The sequence below is a fragment of the Myxocyprinus asiaticus genome, chromosome 3, assembly GCF_019703515.2.
Source record: "Myxocyprinus asiaticus isolate MX2 ecotype Aquarium Trade chromosome 3, UBuf_Myxa_2, whole genome shotgun sequence".
Taxonomy (NCBI): domain Eukaryota; kingdom Metazoa; phylum Chordata; class Actinopteri; order Cypriniformes; family Catostomidae; genus Myxocyprinus; species Myxocyprinus asiaticus.
Window position 1 is genome coordinate 14767723 of NC_059346.1, and position 21785 is coordinate 14789507.

The window sequence follows — 21785 nt, forward strand, 5'->3', positions numbered from 1 at the left end:
CATCAACAATTTGTAAACTGCACAGATGTTAAATTAGAGACCATATTGAAAAGTATTAAATTGAACATCAGCTTTCCTTTGTCAGATGATCAAACCTAATTGTATATTGCTTTCAAATAGATAATTCTGGATGCTAATTTCAAATGACCCTTCGCTAAGCTCCCCCCCAACCCTTATCAGAGAAATGGTGGACAGCAGTTGATGATCAGGCTTGGTCTGAAACACTTTTAAAGGGATAGTTCACCCTAAAATGAAAATTCTCTCATCATTTACTCACCCTCATGCCATCCCAGATATATGGGACTTTCTTTCTTCTGATTTTTAGAAGAATATCTCATCTCTGTAGGTCCTTACAATGCAAGTGAATGGTGGCCATACCTTTCAAGCTCCAAAAGTGCATGAAGGCAGCATAAAAGTAATCCATATGTCTCAAGTGATTTAATATACCTTCACTGAGTCATGTGATGCCATGCGAGGTTTTGACGTGTGAACAACGAGCTCTGTGCACTTTGCTAGTTTTAACACTGTTAATGTCATAATCCGGTGAGATTCAATACACTATTCCATAACTGTTCTAGGAGGACAATATGTCAGAAAATTCAAAATCCTCGGGCTCTGGAGACATTAAGAGACACTTACGTGCTCAAGTTGACACCCCCGTGGAGACCCCAAGCCCGGGAGTCGATTTGGTAGGAGAAATGAGGGAAATTCGGCGAGAAATGTTGAACATGTCAGCAATGCTGACGAAGGTCATTGCTGACTTGGAGGATCTTGCTGTAATACGTTGATCGATCACTGCCATGGAGGCAAAATTCACTGAAGTGGTTACAAGAGTGGGGGATGTCGAGAAACAAATTGATTATCAGGAGTCATCGGAGAGGGAATTATCTGCTAATCTGCTAGCAACCAAGGTGGATTTGGAGCATATCTGGGAGAAGTTGGAGGACATGGAGAACCGTAGCTGGCAGAATAATGTCCGTATTGTTGAAATTCCTGAGGCCGAAGAGGGTCAGGATATGGTGAAATTCCTGGACGGGCTCTTTCCGAGTCTGCTCGACATAACAGGCCATAAACTGGAATTCGAGTGAGCTCACAGGATTCCGGCTCAGTGATCTGCTGAGGGAGACAGGCCCCGATCAATTCTGGCAAAATTTCTGAGATCATACGATAAAGATCTCGTGTTATGTGAGACGAGGTGTAAAGGAAGGCTTTCTGTGGAGGAACACTCCTTCGGGACAGTTTTGTGGATGAATCTGCATGTTCTTTGTGTTTATTCTGCCTATTGGCTGGAGTTTGTTTTATAGATTATATTTTGTTGTGTAATTCTGTCTCACAAATTTGTATTGAAACACCGGACTTGAGCAATCTGATGGCAAAGTTGTCGCAGGGGCTACAAGAAGGTTTCTTCAAGAAACGCATCTTTCCCCGCAGGAAGCTGAAAGTTTTGGGAAGATATGAGGTGGACATGTTTTCTTTAGTGCTGGCTCAAGTAAGAGCAGGGGAGTCATTACATTGATAAGTAAGCATCTACAATTCAAATGTCTCAAACAGATTAAAGATAAATTAGGAAGAGTCATTATTGTTTTAGCAGAAATTCATGGGCAAAGTCTGATTTTGGCTAATATTTACGCACCTAACGTTGATGATCAGGGCTTTTTTATAGATCTTGAAGGGATGTTGCATGCCACTGGCACCCCTCATGATATAATATTGGGAGGAGACTTTAATCTTTTGATGGACTCAGTCCTTGATCTTAGTGAAACAAAAGTGTGTGAGCAACATTGGTGCTTCACAGGATGTGTAAAAATCTTGGTCTTACAGATATTTGGAGACTTTTGAACCCATCTGGTAGGGACTATACATTTCTTTCATCAGTCCATAAGATTTATTCTAGAACATATATATATATATATATCTAAGTCCCTCATTTCATCTGTTGTTGATTGGTCAGTTGGAAACATTTTAGTCTCAGATCACGACCTGGTGAGTTTAGAGGTGTTGCCACATATGGAGAAAATATAGTTTGCACTTTAATGTATCCCTTTTGCAAAATCCAGAATTCCAACAAATGTTAAAGGCTGAAATCAATGTTTATATGGAGACCAACTGGTCCTCAGTATCCTCTGTGGGCGTGGCTTAGGAGGCACTTAAGGCGGTTCTTAGGGGCCGGATCATACAGTATGCCTCATTCACCAAAAAATCCAAAGCACGAGAACTCGTGGAGTTGGAAGGGAATATTAAAAGTGCCGAGGCAGAGCTGAAGTGGCAAATGTCGTCTGATGGCCTCAGAGAATTGACCCGATTGAAATACAGATATAATACTATTTTGTTGCGGAAGGTGGAGTTTTGGCTATTCAGGGCAAGACAGTCATACTTTGAGTTGGGGGACAAAGCAGGGAAGCATTTGGCTAGATATATAAAGCAGAGAGAGTCTTTTTCTACCATTCCCTCAGTGAAATCTGCTGGTGGTGAAATATATACCTCAACAATTGATATTAATAATGCTTTTAAAGAATTCTATCTTGATCACTATAGTTCCACATTTTCGTCTACTGATGAAGATATTAGAAACTTTGTGGAACCATTAGAACTCCCTAAACTGACGACTGAGCAAAACAATTCTCTTGATTCTGAGATAACCTTGGAGGAGCTTGGTGAGGTAATTGAGTCCTTACCTACAGGCAAGGCTCCGGGGCCAGATGGCCTTGCCTACAGAACTGGCTCCACCTTTGTAAGAAATTTATATGGAATCATTAAAGAATGGAAAGCTTCCGGCAACTATGACACAAGCCCGGATCAGTCTGATTTTTAAAAAGGACAAAGATCCAGATGAGTGTAAGAGTTAACGTCCAATTTCCCTGATCCAGCTAGATGTTAAAATATTGTCAGAAAATTTTGGCTAACCAATTAAGTAAAGTTATGACATCTCTTATACACATAGATCAGGTGGGGTTTATTCGGGGCCGCAGCTCTTCTGATAACATTAGGCAACAATAGTTTCATCAATATCATTTGGTCAGTGGCAAATAATATACACTCACTGAGAACTTTATTTGGAACAACTGTACACCTACTTATTCATGCTATTATCCAATCAGCCAATTGTGTGGCAGAAGTGCAGTGCATAAAATCATGCAGATACATGTCAGGAAATTTAGTTAATGTTCATATCAATCATTTGAATGTGGAAAGAATTTGATCTCAGTGATTTCCACCATGGCATGATTGTTGGTGCCAGACGGGCTGGTTTGAGTATTTCTAAAACTGCTGATCTCCTGAGATTTTCATGCAAAACAGTCTCTAGAGTTTACTCAGAATTGTGCCAAAACCAAAAAACATCCAGTGAACGGCAGTTCTGTGGACGGAAACGACTTGTTGATGAGAGAGGTCAACGGGGAATGGCCAAACTGGTTCGAGCTGACAGAAAAGCAACGGTAACTCAGATAAAGACTCTGTACAATTGTAGTGAGCAGAATAGCATCTCTGAATGCACAACACATCAAACCTTGAGGCAGATAGTCTACAACAGCAGAAGAACAAGTCGGGAACTTTATGAGGACCAGAGTGTTCCTAATAAAGTGTTAATTGAGTGAATGTCTTCTGAAGCAATGCAATCACTTTGAGTGAGAAACAGATCAATATTTCAGTTCTTAAATATTGATCTGTTTCTTGCCCACACCCATCATATTGCTTCTGAAGACATGGATTTAACCACTGGAGTCATATTAATTACTTTTATGCTGCCTTTATGTAATTTTTGAAGCTCGAAAGGTCTGGTCACCATTCACTTGCATTGTATGGACCTACAGAGCTCAAATATTCTTAATCTGAAATGGTAAAAATTTTTCATTTGTGTTCTGCAGGACAAAGAAAGTCATACACATCTGGGATGGCATGAGGGTGAGTAAATGATGAGAGAATTAAAATTTTTGGGTGAACTATCCCTTTCAGGTAGGTCTTAGTAAAGTGTCAATTGGAAAAATTCATGAAACTATGTGAAAGCTGCTCTTTACCCTTAAAATAAATTATTAGTTTGCTGTTGACACATATAATGGCAGATGTATGCCCCCTTTGTGCGAGTTGTGTTTAGTTGTTTTGGTCTAGGTGGATCGGATCGGTTCTAGGGTACAGGACTTAAACCCATACTGTCAGGGTGGATGTCTAGCAGTGTTCTCTCTGGTCGCAGACAAACAGCAAGGCGCTTGAATAAAAAAAAATAAAAAAAATGCAGGTCAGCAACTTCAGATGCAAATATATGGTTTGTATTTTACTATTTATCATACACTTTTCCAGAAAGTCTTGTTGAGCTCTATAAAATGTTTTTCAATGGGACTTACCTTAAGGCAAAGCTGACAAATACATAAGTGTAAATTATTGAAATAATTGTATTTTATTTGTCTCAATCGCACAAAATAAGTTATAACAGATTAAAAATGTATTTTGCCTTTAGTGAATTTAACATACACTTTTCCAGAATGTTTCGTTAAGTTTTAAGAATTGGTTTTTCAAGGGGACTTACTTTGAGGCAAAGCTGACAAATAAGTTACAAACAATCCTGTCTCATGACAAGTCGTAATAATAGTTCAAGATGGCGAAATCATAAGAAATCATACAAGTCTGTTCGCATACACTTTCAAGAAAGTTTTGTTGAGTTCAATGAAATATTTTTTAAGAGGACTTACCTTAAGGCAGAGCTGAGTTACAAATAGTTACAAATGTTATTTTACTTGTTTCATACAAAATTGGTTATATTTCATAGGGCTTTTTTTTTTTCTTCTTCTTAGAACTGAATTTATTAATGCCTTAACAATGGAAAAATATGCAATTAAATATTTTATTCGACTGACAGCACTAGGAATTGTCAATTCACTGAGCCTTGCACATGCATGTTATGAGTTCCCTCACCTGCTTAAGAGAGCCTGGGGTCCACACGAACTTGTACACCATATATATGGGGATCCATATGAAGGAGGAAGCTCCGATGATGTAACCCACCGTGATGCTCCAGTCTGGGAACTCGTAGTCGAAAAGCGAGAGGGGCTGGGGGTTCAACAGCGAGCTGATAATAATGTACTGAAAGAGTACAGAAAGGGGAAAACAGATTCAGGGACATGAGGCGGCACTTCATATGTGGAAAAAAATGAATAAAATGTTATACGTTCAGGGATATTACATGCTGCAGGATGGATTGTGTTGATTAAAATCCATGTGCAGTTTCATGCCGTTCTACATTTCCCCCTGGGTTGTTCATGAAATGGTCATTGTTTTTAAACATCTTTCATTGGGAAATACTGGATACATAATGTTAATTCTTTAAGAATTACAAAAGTCTGTCTTTGTTCTATTTAAATGACTTTCCCCCCAAAGATCCCATTTATAATTTTATGGCCTCAAGTTCAGGGTTATCTTTTGAGGTACTGTCAAATCAGAAAATGCCAGAATAAAAGAGGGAATCAACTTATCTAGGGTGCTTTACTCATGAACTGGATTTACACTAGGTTTTACTTAACACAATAGGATCCTTTGACAAAATAATTTACAGCTTCACTTAAAAGTCACTGTAGCCACGGTATGAGTTAACATGTAGGGCCCTATGATTTCTGTGATATGGAAAACACGGATGGAATCTCAGAATCCAGAATAAAAATTAACTATAAAATGCAGAATGTTGTAGAATTTGACATACACTGATGAGCCAAAATATTATGATGGATCGGACCGTGGATAGGATTTGTTGGTCCAGCACATTCCACAGATGCTCAATTGTATTGAGATCTGGGAAATTTGGAGGCTATGGCAACAATTTTGAACTCTTCATCATGTTCCTCAAACCATTCCCAAACAATGTGTGTAGTGTGGCAAGGCACATTACCCTGCTGAAAGATGCCACTGCCATCAAGGAATACCATTGCCATGAAGGGGTGTACCTGGTCTGCAACGATGTTTAGGTAGGTGGTGCGTGTCAAATTAACATCCACATGAATGGTCGGACCCAGTGTTTGCCAGCAGAACATTGCCCAGAGCATCACACTCCCTCTGCTGGCTTGTCGTCTTTCCACAGTGCATCCTGGTGCCATCACTTCCCCAGGTAAACAGCGCAAACATACATGGCCGTCCACGTGATGTAAAAGAAAATGGGACTTATTTGACCAGGCAACCTTCTTCCACTGCTCCAAGGTCCAGTTCCGATGCTCGCGTACGCATTGTAGGCACTTTCGACGGTGGACAGGGGTCATCATGGGCACTCTGACCGGTCTGCAGCTACGCAGCCCTATACGCAGCAGGGTGTGATGCACTGTGTGTTGTGAAACATTCCTCCTGTAACCATCATTAAAATTTTCTGTGACCTTCTGTTGGTTCAGACCAGACGGGATAGCCTTCGTTGCCCTCGCGCATCGATGAGCCTTGGGCACCCAACACCCTGTCACCGGTTTATGGTTTGTCCCTCCTCGGAACATTGTTGGTGGGTTCTCACCACCGCAATTTGGTCTTTGTAAAAGTCGCTCAGGTCTTAACTCCTGCCCATTTCTCCTGCATTCAACACGTTGACTACGAGAACTGATTGTTCACTTGCCATCTAATCTACCCAGACCTTGACGTGTGGCCTTGTTAGGAGATGATCAACTTTATTCACTTCACCTGTGAGTGGTCATAATGTTTTGGCTCATCAGTGTATTTTGGATAAAATGAATGTACTGTATAAATACACAATTATTCAAATTAAAATTGTAATATGTCCTAGTATGATGATTAAACCACAAAAAGCGGAGATTTAATTAAATATATCTGCATGTGCTGCGCACTTCAAAGTGAATGCGTGAAGCTGTCATCAAAAACATATAAACAGATAAGTGCTTCATTGGGTTTTGCACCAAAATAAAAGACAATTTAATTAGATACATAATATTAAAGAGATTGCGACAAAAATTTATAATTACAGTTTTGTAAAATGTAATAACCAATGTAGTTATAATATTAAACAAATAATAATTATAATAAAGCAATATTTCACAAGCAAAATTTCTGTTGTACTGAATAAAAGATTTAATTAATGCTTTCATTAAAGAGTTAGTTCACCCAAAAATGAAAATCCTCTCATGATTTACTTACGTTTAAGCCATCCCACGTGTATGAGTTTCATTTTTCAGCAGAACCGAAGTGAAGATTTTTATAAGCACATTTCAGCTCTTTTTATCCATACAGTGCAAGTGAATGGGTACCATTAGACTGCTGGCTATTTGATGGTCCAAAAGGCAAATTTACGCAGCATAAAAGTAATCCACACAACTCAAGTCGATCAATTAATGTTTTCTGAAGCAAATTGATAGGTTTGTGTAAAAAAAAGAATTAACTTTTAAAAAACGCTTCCTGCCAGCAGTCGATGCATCAGTGATGTAAGCACCATGGCACGTACACGCGAGAAGTCGGAAGCGTGTGCTTTGTATACAAAAGAGGAATGAATGTCACAGATTACTTTTATGCTGCCTAAATACACCTTTTGGACTGTCAAATAGCTAGCAGGCTAATGGCACCCATTCACTTGTATTGTATGGACAAAAAGAAATGTGTTTATAAAAATCTTCACTTTGGTTCTGCTGAAGAAGGAAAGTCATACACATCTGGTATGGCTTAAAGGTGAGTCAGTCATGAGAGAATTTTCATTTTGAGGTGATCTAATCCTTTAATACTGTGATGCTCTGCTGTGCAGCATTGTATTATTTGACCAAAAAATAACTCAATGTTGCAAATTGTTTTAAGATTAAAGCATTTTAATGTCATAAAATTCCATAAAATTAAATTGAATTGTTAATATAATCTTTGTAAATATTACACTATTGTTTTTTCTTCTTTCTCCCCTTTTCTCCCCAATTTGGAATACCCAATTCCCAATGCGCTCTAAGTCCTCGTGGTGGCGTAATGACTCAATCTGGGTAGCGGAGGACGAATCTCAGTTGCCTCCACGTCTGAGACCGTCAATCCGCGCATCTTATCACGTGGCTTGTTGACCGCGTTACAGCAGAAACATAGCACGTGTGGAGGCCCACGCTATTCTCCACGGCATCTACGCACAACTCAAGAGCGAGAACCACACATTATAGCGACCACATGGAGGTTACCCCATGTGACTCTACCCCCCTAGCAACCAGGCCAATTTGGTTGCTTAAGAGACCTGGCTAGAGTCACTCAGCACACCCTGAATTCGAACTCGCGACTCCCTCCATTGGTGGTAGTCAGCATCAATACTCGCTGAGCTACCCAGGCCCCCATAAATATTACACTATTAAATTTGATGGAATTTTGTTATGAAATTGAAATGCATGACTTAAAAATAGGCTAAAATATTTTTTAGTGTATTTTGGATTGCTTTGAGGATCTGTATAGAAGCATTTCACTTTATAAAAAAATGCAATTGTATGTTGAAAAGTATTTGTTCTGTTTTCATTTGATTAAAGTTCTATGAAAAAAATGTAATTACACTTTAAAACACGGAATATGTGAAAAAATAAAATGGAATTTGGAAAAAAATAAAACTGATTTCAAAGGGCCCTACACATGGCTTGATATGTTTAAAACCTCCTTACAGTGAGGCTATGATTATATATGTAGACCCTACACATAACTATGGGGATAAGAAAATTGTAGAGCGGTGGCCTTTGTGTTTTGAAAGAACAGTCATGTCTTCTCTCCAGTATTTCAAATAATCTCACACTGTCTCGGGAGATGAGAGAGGAGACGTTTATCATGTCTTTTAAAAAATGAAAAAAGAAGAATGGCAAAATTATGAAAGAATTATTGCGGAAATGTCAACTGTGTGCGCCAGTGCAGGCCTGTTGAGATTAGCTGTGATGTATGCAGAAGTGTCAGAGGAATATTAAGCTATGAGGGTGCATGAAGTTTGACATTTTCAGACTGGGAATTGGGACAGTGTGGACAGGTGAGAGAATGAGATTATAAAGGTAATAAGAGAGGTTGGAGGAAGAAATTGTGGATGCATAAACAGTTTTTAGAGGATAAAAGATGACTTCAACATTTCTCCTTCCACCGCACTCTAACCAGCGGTAAAACATGCTGCATATTGTCTTGAACAAAACTCAGTGTAAGAAAGAAAATATGTCTCTGAACTTACAGCCAGAAATGCCGGGCTGATGGCAACCCAACACACTCTCCAGAACAGTCCTGGAGTATAGCCCAACATTGATTTAACGTCATTGCTGAATCTGTTAATACCTGGAATAAAAGCATGAAAAAGCCATTTCCAACACATACTGTATGTACATGGTTCAATACTGAAGTTTTTTCATATACACTTAGATGAAGTTTGGCAGGGATTTGTTTTGTGATATACTAAGGACCACCATAATACTAAAGCTAGAAAGTTCAGTTGTTTAATAACAAAAAAAAAATGTATATATATAATTCTTACCATAAAACCAGGAGACTGCAGTGGCCTCTAGAAAGACAATAGCTATAATAGAAGAACCAACTCCAAATTCTTCTAGTAACTTGACCACATATGCTCCACCCTGGCAAAAAAATAAATAAAAAAAAATCAAAACAAATGAAAAAAATAAAATAAATAATAATAAAAACAACAGCATTCAGTTAAAAATCTAACGTCCTTTGAAACCTATTTGAAATCCACACATTAGTTTAGTAATGAAACACAATCCCTTTAAAATCCATACTCTTTCTGCACAACCCTATTAGAAATTATAGCAATTTTTGAATGTTCATTTGATAAACACTTGTGTATTTTATTTATTATTATTATCATATTTATTATTATTTTGCTTTAACCCACACTTCTAACCAACAAAATCTATAGTCAAATTTGATCAACTCTAGTCCGCCCAGCATTTTGTTTTTATTCATTAGATGTTGCAATATTCTTAAACACTGGTAAAGTTTAATAAATGTAAACAAACAGAAAACAGAGACAGAAGTTTACTGGCACTCACTTTAGTAAGGGTGCTGAGAGAGCCCAGAAAACAAACAACCACCAGTCCAAGAACAAACAGCTCTCTCCGATGGGAGAGGGTATCTGGGTACTCATCCATTACAGCGGTAATTATGGCCTCTAGCCCACCAAACTGATGTACATGGGACATAATGAGGCAAGAAAGAGCATACAGACAGTAAGTTTGATCACATATTTCTGTTTGTCATTCACTTTTTATGTACAAATCAAATGATATACTTTTGCTAAAGAATTCATTAATTATGCACCATGAAGAATTAAATTGATTTTAATTGAGGTAGTAAACAGGATGCAGAATTGTAATTTGAGTTTAAGGAGGTTGAATTAAAATGGAATGAAATGTAAAGAAATTCTTATAAGTAGAGTAATTTGTAATAATGCATTTCATTTTCCGTATGAATTACCTATAAACATGTTATAGATATATGGTTTATATACATTAGGGTACAATGGGGCTATAAGCACCCCTTAAGAAAAATGTGCTTTATCTGGTATCAAGTGTATCAAGATTAGAAAAAAATAATAATTAATTTTAATCCCATTTGACATTTCATAATATCTCAAGTACACTATAAACAAACTAATCTCCATTGTGATTGATCAGTCAATGTGAGCCCACTTTGAAAATTCTTCATAACAAATCTAGTCACCACACTTTTGTTTTATTTGGGGCCTTCAACAATGCACCTACAACAAGGGGGCTTTTTAAGCCAAACACTATCCTTTCACTTATTTGACAGTTTGACAGCTTTTGATTAAATCATCCTGAACAAACTTAAAATGACTAATAAGTGTTTTGTCTCAAAATAAATGTGATGATTTTAGCAATTCTCATTAGCCACTTAAATTTGCACCATTTAAAAGTTACATTTTAGATTAATTTACCTCATAATCAACCTTTAGACATTGCATGTGATAACCTAATGGATTAGGAAATTTTTGCATTGCGTAGTAACAAACCGGTGTTTAGAAAAGTGCTGTGGTAGCCTTTTTTTTTAAATTATTATTATTATTTATTTTTTGGTATTTAGTGTTTTGGGAGAAAATAAAGTAAAAAGTGCCTTTTACCCTGGGTGGGATTTAACCCAGTTGTACACCATATATTGTGTATAATAAGCATTATATAATATAACATACATAATATATGGAGCATTTCCAGAAACATTAGATTATATTAATAATAGTCAAAAATAAACTTTTAAACTTTTATTTAATTGATATATAAATGACATGTACAATGACAAGTAAGATTAAATTTATGGTGGAACACTTAATTTCCCAAGTGTCATTAAAGTAGTCCATGTGACTCGTGCGTCATATTCCAAGTCTTCTGAAGGCATACGGAAACAACCTGAAATGTAAGTAATTTTTCAGTGAAAATCTTGATGTCCATTGCATGTCCTATCGTATGTCTTCAGAACACTTGGAAGAACTTTTGTGTCCTTTTTGAAGCATAAAGGGATAGTTCACCCAAAAATTTAAATTCCCTAATCATTTACTCACCCTCATGCCATCCCAGATGCATATGATTTTCTTTCTAGTGCTGAACACAAACAAAACATTTTAGAAGAATATTTAAGCTCTGTAGGTCCATGCAATGCAAGTGATTTGTGACCAGACCTTTGAAGCTCCAAAATTTACATAAAGGCTGCATAAAAGTAATCAATACAACTCCAGTGGTTAAATCTACAGTATATCTTCAGAAGCAATATGATAGGTCTGGGTGAGAAACAGATCAATATTTAAGTCCTTTTTTACCATAAATCTCCTCTTTCACTTTCACATTCTTTCAAATTCTGGAAGTGAAAGTGGAGATTTATAGTAAAAAAGGATTGAAATATGAATCTGTTTTTTACCCAAAGTGACTGCATCCCTTCAAAAGACATATATTAAACCACTAAAGGCGTATAGATTACTTTTATGCCTTTATGTGAATTTTGGAGCTTCAAAGGTCTGGTCAACATTTACTTGCATTGTAAGGACCAACAGAGCTGATATTCTTCTAAAAATCTTCATTTGTGTTTCATAGTTGAAAGAAAGTCCTAAGGGTTTGGAACTACATGAGGGTAAGTAAATTATGACAGAATTTTATTTTTTGGGTGAACTATTTCTTTAAGTTAGCATTATAAGTGTATACATACAGTGCTGTCCAGTCCTAGAGTAATCATCATCACAAAGAAGATGATGGCAAAGAAAGTTGACCCAACCATGTTTGCAATGGCTTCTGGATATGTGATGAAGAGTAGACTGGGTCCTAGAGGTGGGGAGATTACCCAAAATACAAACTTCAGGTAATTGTAGAGATCCTTTATTTATGGGCTGAAAGTCACACAATTGAATTTTTCTTGGATGCCAACCATTCATACTGTATTTTTATTTAATGTACCCCACCTACAACACAAAATAACTTAACTATTAGGCCTATGAACAGTAAAAAGGTCTAAAAGCAAAGCTCACCTTTGTCCCTGGCTACGTCTTCAACATTGACATTTCTCTGTTCAGCCATATATCCCAGGACTGTGAAAATAACAAATCCTGACACAAAACTCGTCAGGCAGTTCACCAGACTGGTTACAATGGCATCTCTGCACAAAATAGAAACAAAAAGTAGTTACTCTAAGTTACTGCATCAGGTTCCTTTTTCAAAGTAATATTTTAGAGTTCTTTAATATCATCTTGAATGAACATGGCTGTAATCGAAATGTGTGGACTACATGCAATCAAAGAGTGTTGTGGTGTAAAGTTTACTTATCACAAGCTGTTCTATATCTGTTTACAAAAAATTAACTAGCACCATTCACTTTTTCTCTTATACACTTCAGATTCGACCACTAGTGAGACAATTCGTCCATTTAGATTGGCCATGTGCCTCCTCACAGTGTTATAGTAGTATCCAATTCAATTTCCCCCATACTACAATATGCTGCCCATTCATCTTTTCAAACCCTGGCCGTAATTCTCTGTTTTAATCTTGTTTTCACATCATTCAGTCATGCAACTTATCAGAGCCTAGGTCATTTTGATGGCATTTCCCCCTTGGTTAGTGGACACAGAGCCAAATGCAAATAAGTAGCTAAACTATAGATAGAACCAAAATTAAGAGTGAGTGGGAATCATATTGGACAGTCATTGCAGATCCATTTTGTTCCTGTAAACCACCACCATGTATCTAGGAGCAGATTATAGAGTTTGTTACGTTTATAAAGGTCTCAAATGAAACCTCAAATATAATTAGATTTGTATTTCCTGAAGGAAGCAAAGCAGCAAAACAAAAAAGAATGTTAAAGTTGTTAGTAAATTCAGGTTTGGGGCTTTGATTCTGTGTAAATCATCAGAGATAATTTGCTGTTGTCATGACACTCAGCACATGTCTTGTTTTCAGTCGGCTGCACACAAGAATCAACACATCAGTCACTGTGCAGTGTAAAGGTTGCATGTTGTATGCAAGGAAGACAAGAGCAGTCGTAATTCAGTTTGCAAATATTACAATGGCATGATAGTTTTGGTTAGGAGTTTTGATATTACATTTAAAAAGTTTACAAAAATCTAAAATAAATGGCACAAATAAAGATGAAATTATCTATAAAATAAAGTTTAAATGGAATCTGTACATAGGAGGTTTGGGTTGAAATATTTGTGGAAGTTTAATACTTAGGGTTAGGGATTTAAAATAAACCCTAACCAGAATGTTTAAAGAATATCAATACAGTGCTGCCTTGCTAGAACTGTAATTATTTATTCATGTATAATTATATATTCTATTGGATATGTACAGCAAGATATGCAACTATAAAGAACTGATGGAAAATTATGACAGCCACTTCTCTTAACCCTTTAACTCAGGCCTGCAAGAAAAAAAACCCCCAAAAATATTAATAACTACAGTCTTGACCAACACAAAATTTGTATTGTTTTAAAGCATATAAGCTCTACTTTACAATGCATGTAGACATTATGACCAAAACTGAATACATGCTTTGAAATTTGCAGACAAATCAGAAATGTTCCGTTTTGATAATTTGTTACAAAGTTTGCACTGTATATATTTTTTTGTAATCGGTAAAAACATCTAACTCATAAAACAGCCATGTGTCATATGTTGCTGGAAAGCTCTCAAAGAGAGAATACAACCAGCCTATTTGTTTTACTCACAGACAAAAATATAGCAAGTAATAGCTAAGTATATGTCTTTGACATACGTGTTTCATGTGAACAGGTGTCGCTCATATGCAGCATTTTCGCTCATAACTTCACGAAAAATAAACAGAACATAAAATATTTTACAACGAGCCCACACACAGAGTAATCAGATGCATAGATCATTAGATAACCCACATGAAGCACAATGTGCACACAGCATTTGGCTATCTGGCATCTTGCTATCTGGCTACAAACATGTTAGCTTTCCTGGATCAGATGACATCATCGGAAATACTGTAGCATCATGAAACGCTAAACCAATCGGACTGGGTTCAGATTGCGCCAACCAGTGGTGATAATCCTTCATATCTGGGCAGAGAGTCATGTGATCAATAACTGTAATTACATATGGCCACTAGGAGATGGTGCAGACTCAATGATGACTCAAATGGCACAGAATGAATCTCATTCTGTGAAATCTCATTACTAAAATCATGTCTGCATGCTATGCAAACCTTTAGTCGTTGTTGTGTTTGCATGTTAAATTCGTTAATATGTACAATTATTATGTTTTATTTGTTTGGAGAGGCTTTTGGACACTTGGAGATGTTTTTGGACACCAGGATAAATAATTTTTGTTATGCTATAACTTTTAATTACTTTGTTGTATCAACACTTTGTTAAATGTTACTAATTTACAGGTGGCATGATTGGGAACAAAACAAAAGCATTTTACCTGAGCCACCTTAGCTACACCCTGAGGTATATAATGTCAAATCAAAAAAATAAATTAATAACAAATTGTGTAAATTTTGTGATTTTTCAGCAGTTTCTTAGGCTAAGAATGTCAGAATTTATTATAATCTATATCATTAAAAAAAAGAAAAGTTTTCTTTAAAATGATAGCAGTGATCATTGTTTTCATAGCAATGATATTGTTTTTTTTTTTTTTTTTGTTATAAGCCTTTAATTTTAAGTATGCCACTGAAACTGGAAATCTTTAAAAACACCCTTACAGCTTAAAGGGTTAACTGAAGATTTTAGTAGCTACTTATATGAGAATAATTAATGAAAAAGCATGTTTTGTCTATACCTGTAACAGTTATTGTTGAAGGGATTGTAGCTGGACAGGGCAAGCAGTACCCCAAACCCGGGACCCAGAGAGAAGAAGATCTGTGCTGCTGCATCTACCCATACCTACAAACCATTAGATACAACTGTAAAAAATAAATGTGTGAGGCTAAAAAAAACATAAGTGTAGAATAAGTATCATGTGGAACTCTTTAAATCTTATTATTTGAAAATTCACTATATTTCGGAAAGAAATTTGTGTTGGGTTGGGAAAAGGCAAAGACATCACAGAATACTGGGAACATGGACAAGGCAGTGCTTGCTCAGATCTGAAGATTTGTGTAGCAAGAGAAACTTGCATGTTTATGTGTGTGTGTTCATGAGTGTGTCAATGAATATGAGGGCCTTTCATGATGGAAAAAAATTCTAAACCAATTACGCATCTCATTAGCCCCTAGTGCTTTATTTTTCCTTCTCATCGTGGTTGCTGCATCACAGAGCAAACAGCTAACCACAAAACCAAGCTCATAAAGTGAAGATCACAAGACAAGGGATACAGAGATGCAGTTTGAATATTAACTTCATCGACCGCTTATGTAGAACCAAAACCATTCTTTTAAACATTTATGGAAAATGGTGCCCTTTATGAAGTCCATATTTTTCTCAAATTGATCTCTTAAGCTATGTCCAAGTGCCTCAAGTCCTTTTTATTACTGCATGAAATAAAAATGCCCTCCCACAAACATGTATTCTGCCATTTAAGAATTATAGCACACATACAGTAAATACATTTAAAAAGGTTAAGAAGATAAGTACAAAAAAGCAATCTAATTTAACACTAAATCTGTGTTAGACTCAATGGAAAAGGTAGTAGAGGCAGAAAGAGAGAAGCACTCACACTGGTCTCCTTCAGTTTCTCCCATTTGGGGTTGAGGTAGAACACAACTCCTTTCCACGCTCCCGGCAGAGTGGCACCACGGACCATCAGAATCAACAGCACCACGTACGGCAGCGTGGCAGTCACCCATACAACCTGAAAGGAAAATGGAGAATGAGATGACTTTTGCTTAGATTGGAACAATATGCTTCATTTAGTTACAGAGGCTTTTATGTCTCAGAAACCTTTCCTGATGTCTTGACTCCTTTCCAAAGACTAAAGTAGACGATGGTGAAGATGAGGAAGAGGCAGAGGCAGAGTTGCCAGCGAATGTAGCCCACATCCCCAAGCCCAGATGATTCATGGACTGCCAGAACATTCCTCCTGTTTGAATAGGGATTTCTCAAATGTGAATTCTGAAAATATCATATGTATGAGAATTTTTTTTAACATTTAATAAAACAGCAGACTCTTTACTGTTCATGTTGATGTAATGGTTGATCCTACTTAGGCTTCGTTTGGAATTATTTTTGTTAGCAGAGGAAAATAGACAAAATAACTTTCCACATTGTGACTAAATTACATGCAGTCATGCTCTTGTATAAAATATAAGCACGGCTGTGATTACCATCAATTTTTTTATTTCAGTTCGTTCTGAGCAGGAACTGTATTTTTACGTTCCGATTCCAGTGTTCCGCTGTCTCCTTTCCAACTGGTAACCGGTTAGAACTAAATTAAAGAACGGTTAATAACGTTCTTTTTAAAATGACAGTACTCTGTGCTAAAAGTGTGTGATGTACCAGTTGCAGTTTTACCAGATCTCTCAATAAAAAAAGGGACCTGGTCTGGAAAAAACATATTCAAAATAAGGGACTGGCCTTAACCAAAATAAATGATAATAAGCAATAAAAAAATGTTCCCCATGTGGGGGAATTATCAGCATAGAAGTAAAAAGCAAAGTATACACACTCAAAAAATTTACCTTGCCTAATGTCACTTTTACTCAATTCTCCCATGTTAATATTACTCAAAAATTAATGTAACCAAGGTAACTTAAATTTACTGAGTAGATTTCACTTAAAAAGCATCTTGTCAGCTCCATGTGCATTGGGACAGCATGAATATTTTTTGTTTGGTTAAATGAAACTGGGCAGAGGATTTCTAGTTCCCAGCATGCTTTGCATGGAATTTGACAGGGAGAGTAAATGTAAAAATTAAGTTTTATTTTATGTGTCTTTGTTCAAGATGATGGTTTACTTAATTCAGTTAGGTTACCTCTACTTGAAGTATTTGTTGAAATTACATGGTAATTTTAATTTAAGAAAAATAATTTCAAACATGTGAAACCACTGTCAATAATTTAATCAAGTTCAGCCAGTGCAGTAGCCTATATAAAATAACGTCTTTTTAATAAATGCATTCCTAATATTAAATATGTCCCCAAAAATATTAAAAATATTTCAAAAATATATCTGGCCATCTAAAATCAATTAATAGCCACAATTTCTGTCTCCTGCATGCATGCACACACTGCTTGGGCGTGTTTGGACTAAACGTCATCTTATGCAGGCCAAATTATTTTATTTTCAACATGGAATAATTATTTAATAATATTACAGAAGGCTACATCCACAACATGCATTAGCCAAATAAATGTGTGATGTAATAGTTTCCTTCAGAATTAAAGCACATGCATATCATGTTCAACTAAAAAAGAGAGAAACCTCATTTTTTGGGCAACAGGAAGTGGTGTAATTCCAAAAATTTACTGTAATAAACCATTTAGACTTTGGTTTTATGAAAAAATGATCGGAATGAAATGAACCGGTTACCAACATTTAAAAATAAAGTTTTCACTCAGAACAACTAAAAGGGACTTCATTGGGGGGCCTGGGTAGTTCAGCGAGTAAAGATGCTGACTACCACACCTGGAGTCGCGAGATCAAATCTAGGGCGTGCTGAGTGACTCCAGCCAGGTCTCCTAAGCAACCAAATTGGTCCAGTTGCTAGGGAGGGTAGAGTCACATGGGGTAACCTCCTCGTGGTTGCTATAATGTGGTTCTCGCTCTCGGTGGGGCACGTGGTGAGTTGTACGTGGATGCCGTGGAGAATAGCGTGAAGCCTCCACACGCGCTATGTCTCCGCAGTAACGTGCTCAACAAGCCACGTGATAAGATGCACGAATTGACGGTCTCAGACGTGGAGGCAATTGAGATTCGTCCTCTGCCACCCGGATTGAGGCGAGTCACTATGCCACCATGAGGACCTAGAGCGCATTGGGAATTGGGCATTCCAAATTAGGGAGAAAAAGGGGAGAAAATAAAAAATGGGACTTCATTCCCTTTTTTGGTTACGTTCTGAAAAAAAAAAGAAAAAAAGAATTTTGGTTTTCATTCTTTGGAACGTTTTCAGCCCCTGGTTACCATAGCAATACTGCTTGGGTGAAATTGCTTAAATAAAGTGAATTTTACACATTTACAACATATCTATCCACAGTTAGCTCTTTCTCCCCCTTATTATTTCTTTCCCCAAATTTATCACTCATTTTGTTTCCCTCGCCCTCTACCCTTTCATTTCTCTGTCTTTCTTTCTGTGCCATATTTTTGCCCCTGCAGTGCAGCCACTTACATGCACTTACGTGTAAAACTCCTCGGCCGGTGAGCGTGAATAGTTTGTCCAGGTCACGTTGTCTTTTCCGAAGTAGTTAGTGCAGTTTTCTGTGTTCCAGTCATTATCACAGTTGGTCCAGGGCAGAGTGCTACTGAATGAGGAGTAGAAGTAGAACAGAGCCCAGGCGATGATGGTGTTATAGTAGAAGGACACATACAGTGCAATGATGCAGATGGCGAAACCAATGCCTGATAGGGAAGGGGAAATGGTGTCAGTAGTTCCTCATGAAAATCTGATGCATAAGTCCGTCTTTTTCTCTTTCTATTGCTCCCTTTACGCAAGATATTTGAAAGTCAGAATACCTTGTTGAGAGCTATGTTGCAATAAAGTACACTATTCTTGAGACAGAATCATCTAACATTTTACTTACCTTTAAAAATAGGGCAAATATGTTTCCATATGGATATGGCACCTGTTCTGTGGAACTGTCCCAGAGCTAACTCCATGTAGAAAAGTGGCACTCCGCCAAATATAGCCATCAGGACATAGGGAATAAGGAATGCCCCTGAAGATGGGGAGCCATGGAATATATTCAGCAATGTCAGCGATATAAGGTTCATTTAAGAGGGAATTTGCAGGGGTAAAATAAGCAATAAATAATCAAGTAAAAACAACTTAGACAAACAAAATGCATATATAGCTCCAGAACCATGTCGATACAGCCTATTCCACTTCATGTATATGAACTAATCATGCAAACCAATAAGCTATTTTATAAAGGAATAAAAAAAATTAAAAAAAATAAATAAAAAGTGATTTAGTCATACATTTGTAGTCTGACACTTGTTGATCTCAATGTCTGCAGTTTTAATCAGGAGTAGCATACATGATTGACGATTGAAGATGTCAGATTCTGCCTCGTTCTTCACATGTACGCTTTAAGTTTCAATAGAACAATAAAAAATGTAAAAAAATAAAATAAAAAAGAAATACAATAAAAATAAAAATTCATTAATTAATTAATTCAAAATATATATGAAAAAGTTATTTATCCAAAGAGTTCAATAACTTTTACTTTAGGCTTGTTCCTGCATTTTCTTTTTTCTTTTTCATTGTCTTATAATTTATGACAAATATGACAGACCAAATCTTGTAGGCAGCAAAACCAACAAAACACTCTGATATAGTAATTATTTTCCAAAATTCTCAGTAAAATAGCTATGTTGCTTATTCGCTGGTTACGAAGTTTATTTTATTTATTTATTTATTTATTTATTTTATTATTATTAATAAAACACATTGGGCAGCTCACGCGCCCAATGAGAATGACACTTCACAAGTTAGATCCCACTTTACTTTAATCAAACAAAAATCAACCATGCTTTTGTGAATTATGAATATTATAAAATTAGACAAAGAATTAATAAAAGCTGTTTTAAAGCTAAGAAAAACCTCTTACCGCCCCCGTTTTGATAACAGATATATGGAAATCTCCACACATTTCCGAGGTCTACCGCGAACCCAATGACAGATAAAAGGAAATCCATTTTTTTCGTCCATTTGTCTCGGGATTCTGTCTGAACGATGACTGGCACCGGGTTGCTGTTGTACCCGCCGTTGTTTGGAGGACCCGGGGCGCGGAGGTTCCCGTGTGCCATCACTTGTTCTTGGTGGGGCATCATCGGTGGACTGGTGACTTGGCAAACTGCAGAAGTAATTATATATGTCGTATGAAATGGCTTTTGTGAGTTTTTTAAAATGTAAAAAGTAGGAACAATATTTTTGGGATTATGCTCGACGTGCGGACAAAAGAGGTTGTGCGGGGGACCGCAGCATGCTGCTGAGGTCGATTTCCCTTCTGGTGGGTGTAAAACCTTGAGGATAAACCAACAGTACCCCCACCTGAGCGCGAGAGCTGCTATCGAATGAGATTACATGTGGGAGATGCGCGCGACACCATTACTCACCCCATGACATCTCGCGCCGTTCAGATGGACTTTTCCAAGTCCTCAAAAAATATTGCTCTTTTTGACAGTATAACAAGGACAATGTGGTTAACCAGAGGCAAGAAAAGTGTGCTCATTATGATAATATGAAAATGACTGCATAAGCCTATTTATGTAGGCCTATATTTGGAAATTTAGGCTACTTCAGTAACATGCCATTTAATGTTAAAACTGAGGGACTGGAGATGTGTTTTTGTTTGACCAGCTTGTTTAATTTCTTGACCTATCTCCTATACCTTGCATTAGGCCATTGTATTAGATGAAAAACAGATCATGAGGTTTTAAGTCCATGTTATTTTAACAGCAGAGCAGTGTGAATGGCATTTTGAGTTTCCCTGGCTTCCTGAGCAGGCAGATGTAATATTATTTACTGGAGATCCAGTAGTGTATCTTCTCTGTGGTCTAACTGTCCTCATTAGGTAAACCTAATAAAAAGAGTATGAAATCAAATCCACCGCTTTTAGCACGGGCTAATCGAAAAAGTCCTAACTAGATAGAGAGACTGCAGTGGTCACGTAAGCCAATGGTCAGAGAGTGCAGCAAATAAAGTTAGACTGGTAAAGTGGTAGTCTCCGTGAGACCTGGTTCGTGCCCAAGTGAAATAGAAGAGTACTAAAGTTAATTCAAATGAATTTAGGTTATGACAGTTCCGTTTGTACTGCTGATTGCCGTACATTAAAATATAGGCACACTGAAAAAAAATGTGGTGAAGTACAGCGGATAAGATTTAAGTTCTTTCTACATTAAATAAGATATTTTAAGAGTGAACTTGAAAATAGTAAGAAAATTCTACATTTGTACTTAATTCAACCATGTAAAAATGAATGTTCTGCCTCATAATTAAATATTATTTATGATTTTTATCTTTACAAAGCGTCATCATGTATCAGTCCTAAAGTGGAAAAACTTGTCATATTTATTCTCTTATTTGAGTAAATCTCACTGGTAAATAAAATAAGAAACTGTAACTTAACTTTTTCAAAGCTGGTGTTCCCAGTATGCATCAGGCTTGAATAATTAATGCGCTTGAATGGTTTCACTGTTTGCAAGTTTATTTGCACAGTTTTTATTGTTGATTTTATTATGTTTGGTGACTTCTTGT

At 36.8% G+C, this 21785-nt stretch overlaps 1 protein-coding gene across 1 annotated transcript; it reads right to left on the bottom strand.

Moving 5' to 3' along the window:
• Nucleotides 1-3974: 3974 nt before the first annotated feature.
• Nucleotides 3975-20356, bottom strand: slc6a4b (solute carrier family 6 member 4b). The gene is made up of 13 exons (XM_051659387.1): nt 20137-20356; nt 19108-19242; nt 18706-18925; nt 16313-16451; nt 16089-16223; nt 15213-15316; nt 12437-12564; nt 12121-12233; nt 9960-10091; nt 9425-9524; nt 9128-9228; nt 4906-5073; nt 3975-4201 (listed from the first exon to the last, which is right to left on the bottom strand). The coding sequence occupies exons 1-13, from the start codon at nt 20354-20356 to the stop codon at nt 4121-4123; spliced, it is 1776 nt and encodes a 591-aa protein (XP_051515347.1). The 3' UTR covers nt 3975-4120.
• Between the last annotated feature and the right edge of the window lie 1429 nt (nt 20357-21785).